This window comes from Hydractinia symbiolongicarpus, chromosome 2 (assembly GCF_029227915.1).
Source record: "Hydractinia symbiolongicarpus strain clone_291-10 chromosome 2, HSymV2.1, whole genome shotgun sequence".
NCBI lineage: Eukaryota > Metazoa > Cnidaria > Hydrozoa > Anthoathecata > Hydractiniidae > Hydractinia > Hydractinia symbiolongicarpus.
In genome coordinates, this window is record NC_079876.1 from 29,890,046 (window position 1) to 29,892,822 (window position 2,777).

The following is a 2,777-nucleotide window of genomic DNA, read 5'->3' on the forward strand; positions in this document are numbered from 1 at the left end:
AGCATAAACACCGAAACTAACCGATTCACATTACGCATGGTCCTTGCTGGTGAAAAATTATATTTAGTAGCTACCTACTAAGTTAATCATAACATTCTTGATATTATTCAAAAAGAAGAAGCACTCTCAATAGGGTAGGTACTAACTTACTTATCTCTTGTATTAATAACTTCTTAACTCTTCATTTTAGTTGAGATAGATACACTTTCAGATGTAACGAAGATGTTTTTGTTGTTTCTTTTATCATCCGCATAACTTTTATGTTGTCTTTTAACTTGTTTAAATTATATTATATTGAATATTTTTTTGCTTTTTTAGGGATTAAAGAAACAATAAGAAAAAGTTGAACCCGTCATGTATTATTTCAAACTGCTTGTTTTTACTCTAACGTTGTTGTCTTTCGCACATTTACGATGTTGTTTTGAAGCCAAGCCGCAAAGTAAGAGTAACCAGCGTAATTACTTGCTATACAACAAACATGGACATTATTTGGCAATACATTCTGACGGAAGTGTTGATGCTACTTTAAACACAAGTTCTATAGACGGTAAGTCGTTCGTGTGTTTTGTTAAATGCGGTTTGTCAAACTTTACGAAAGTATGTTATGTTCTGCATCTTTGACAAGGAGCAACTTTGACTCAAAGAGGGATAAAATTGGACGCCAAAATGCAAACGTGAGCAACATTGAGTCTCCGCAAAGAATTTATGTATACACACCATCCGGATAAACTATCTGACGCGTGCGTCGTGTAGTGGGTTCGTCTGCGGCTCCCAGTTCTGGGACCGCGGATCGAATCCCGCTCACTGCCTGGCAGTATGTTAGTGATAATCAAAGTAGTTCTTCTACAATATAACAAAATGATATTTCCAAATTCTTGCGCTAAAAATGCATATAGGTAGCTCTCTTTAAACCAATTTTTGAAGTTTGTAGAGGACAACAACGTCATCTTTCTGTTTACGCTAAGAAATAGTAGAAAATTTGGAATCCAATTAAATGGGCAATTTAACAACTCCAAGCTAAAAATGTCCTGAACATCGCCTCCGCGACGAAAGAGTAAACCATTATAACACACTCTTTTGCATGGATAGCATATTAATTTTTTCAGGTTTTATCTATCATTATTTTTCACGATTAATAACTCTATTTATATTGCTTATTTATTTTTCACTAGTTGTTGTTCAACTGCAATCCTTTGGTGTAAAATTCAAGAGAATAAGAAAACCAGGTTCATTTTATTTGGCAATGAATGACGAGGGAGAAGTTGTGACACGGGTGAGTGCATATAGATGTATTTAAATAAGTTGCGGAAATTAACAAAAGTTTTTCTCCAGTTCAACTGGTAGCTAAAAATGACGACAGCAGACCTTCCTTGCATTTTTTATAAAAGAAAGTAACTAAACAAAAAAGAATCTCAGAATAAAAAAATAAATAATTCGCAAAATTTGCAGAAATTATTTCCAAACAACCGCAGCTTTAGCGATTTGCTGTTATTCTCACATTTAAAATTTTAATCACACAATTGTCGTTATTCTTCCTTCCAGAAAAATCCAGGACCTGACACAATGTTCATAGAGCACCTCGACGATCAGTCATGGGTTTGGTACGAAAGTTACACTAACGGTTATATCTTAGCTCTCACAGAAGATTACACAACGAGGGATAAATTAAAAGCAAAAAATCACACAAGACCAAAAGAACACAAAACGGATACACAGTTTTTGCAACTAGATGTGCCATGGAAGTTGAGAAAGCAGTTGAAAAAGAACTAATTTTTTATATAAATGAGTATATATATATTTACTTATTTAAGTTGATTCTCATGCTTAGCTTGTTTAAGAAGAAATGTTGACGTTATTTTCATTTTTACTTTTTTTAAATTGACATATGGTTTCAAGACACATTGACGCTGTTCTAGTAGTAAGCGTTCTTTAGGTAAATAAATGAAAGAAAACCGTCATCTTCGCTGCATCTAATTTTTAGTTTTCAAAAAGTGGAAAGCTGAATTTCGTAGCTATGCATAATCAAATGCATAAGCGAGTTGAGGAGTCGGTGAAGGCAATAATGTCCTTCCTTGGTGTCAGATAAAAATTATGCATTTCCTTCTTTAAATTCTTCACGCTTTTACGTCTTCGAATAATACACAATTTTCTTCGAATAAATGACAATGTTTAATGCAAAACAGTTGCGTGCCATCCAAAATGACTTGTTCCATCTTGCAATAACATTGGGTGTTCTTCTTCTTTCGTCATTGATGAATTCGTGTAGCGACTGTTTAATCGCAAAATATCATTCTCATCCAAAAACAAATTTAAAGACATTTCACTTTTATGTAGTCTGGTTTGTTTTTAATAATATTTTGTTCGTCGTTGATCCATTCCAAAGCAGAGTTTTTATATTCCACTGTTGTTAATGTTTCTTCTGTAACAATATCTCCAGATTTTTCCTTAACAGCAGTTTTAAAGTTTCCTAAGAAGTGCATGACATTTTCATGACTATTATTACCTTTTTCAAATTACTAAAATGACACAATCCAACTGACTTTGCTCGCACCACAGTATTTAGTTACAGTTGCTGTGTTACAGCTATGTTTTGTCATATTATCAATTTCAGTCAAAATTTCTGTCAATAAAATGTTGTCATTTACAACATCCCTCCCTGTCTCAAAAGAAAGACAACTTTTCTTACGTTCAGAGAAAATATATTTTTCAAAACTACTCAATTCTTTGAGATCATCAAAACAATACGTTGAAACATAAACATTTCTGGACCCCTAACC

General features: G+C 33.3%; 1 protein-coding gene across 1 annotated transcript; it reads left to right on the plus strand.

The window, feature by feature from the left end:
- Window positions 1-354: 354 nt before the first annotated feature.
- On the plus strand, window positions 355-1,770 carry LOC130630093 (fibroblast growth factor 1-like). The gene is made up of 3 exons (XM_057443490.1): window positions 355-547; window positions 1,173-1,273; window positions 1,543-1,770. The coding sequence occupies exons 1-3, from the start codon at window positions 355-357 to the stop codon at window positions 1,768-1,770; spliced, it is 522 nt and encodes a 173-aa protein (XP_057299473.1).
- Window positions 1,771-2,777: the final 1,007 nt, after the last annotated feature.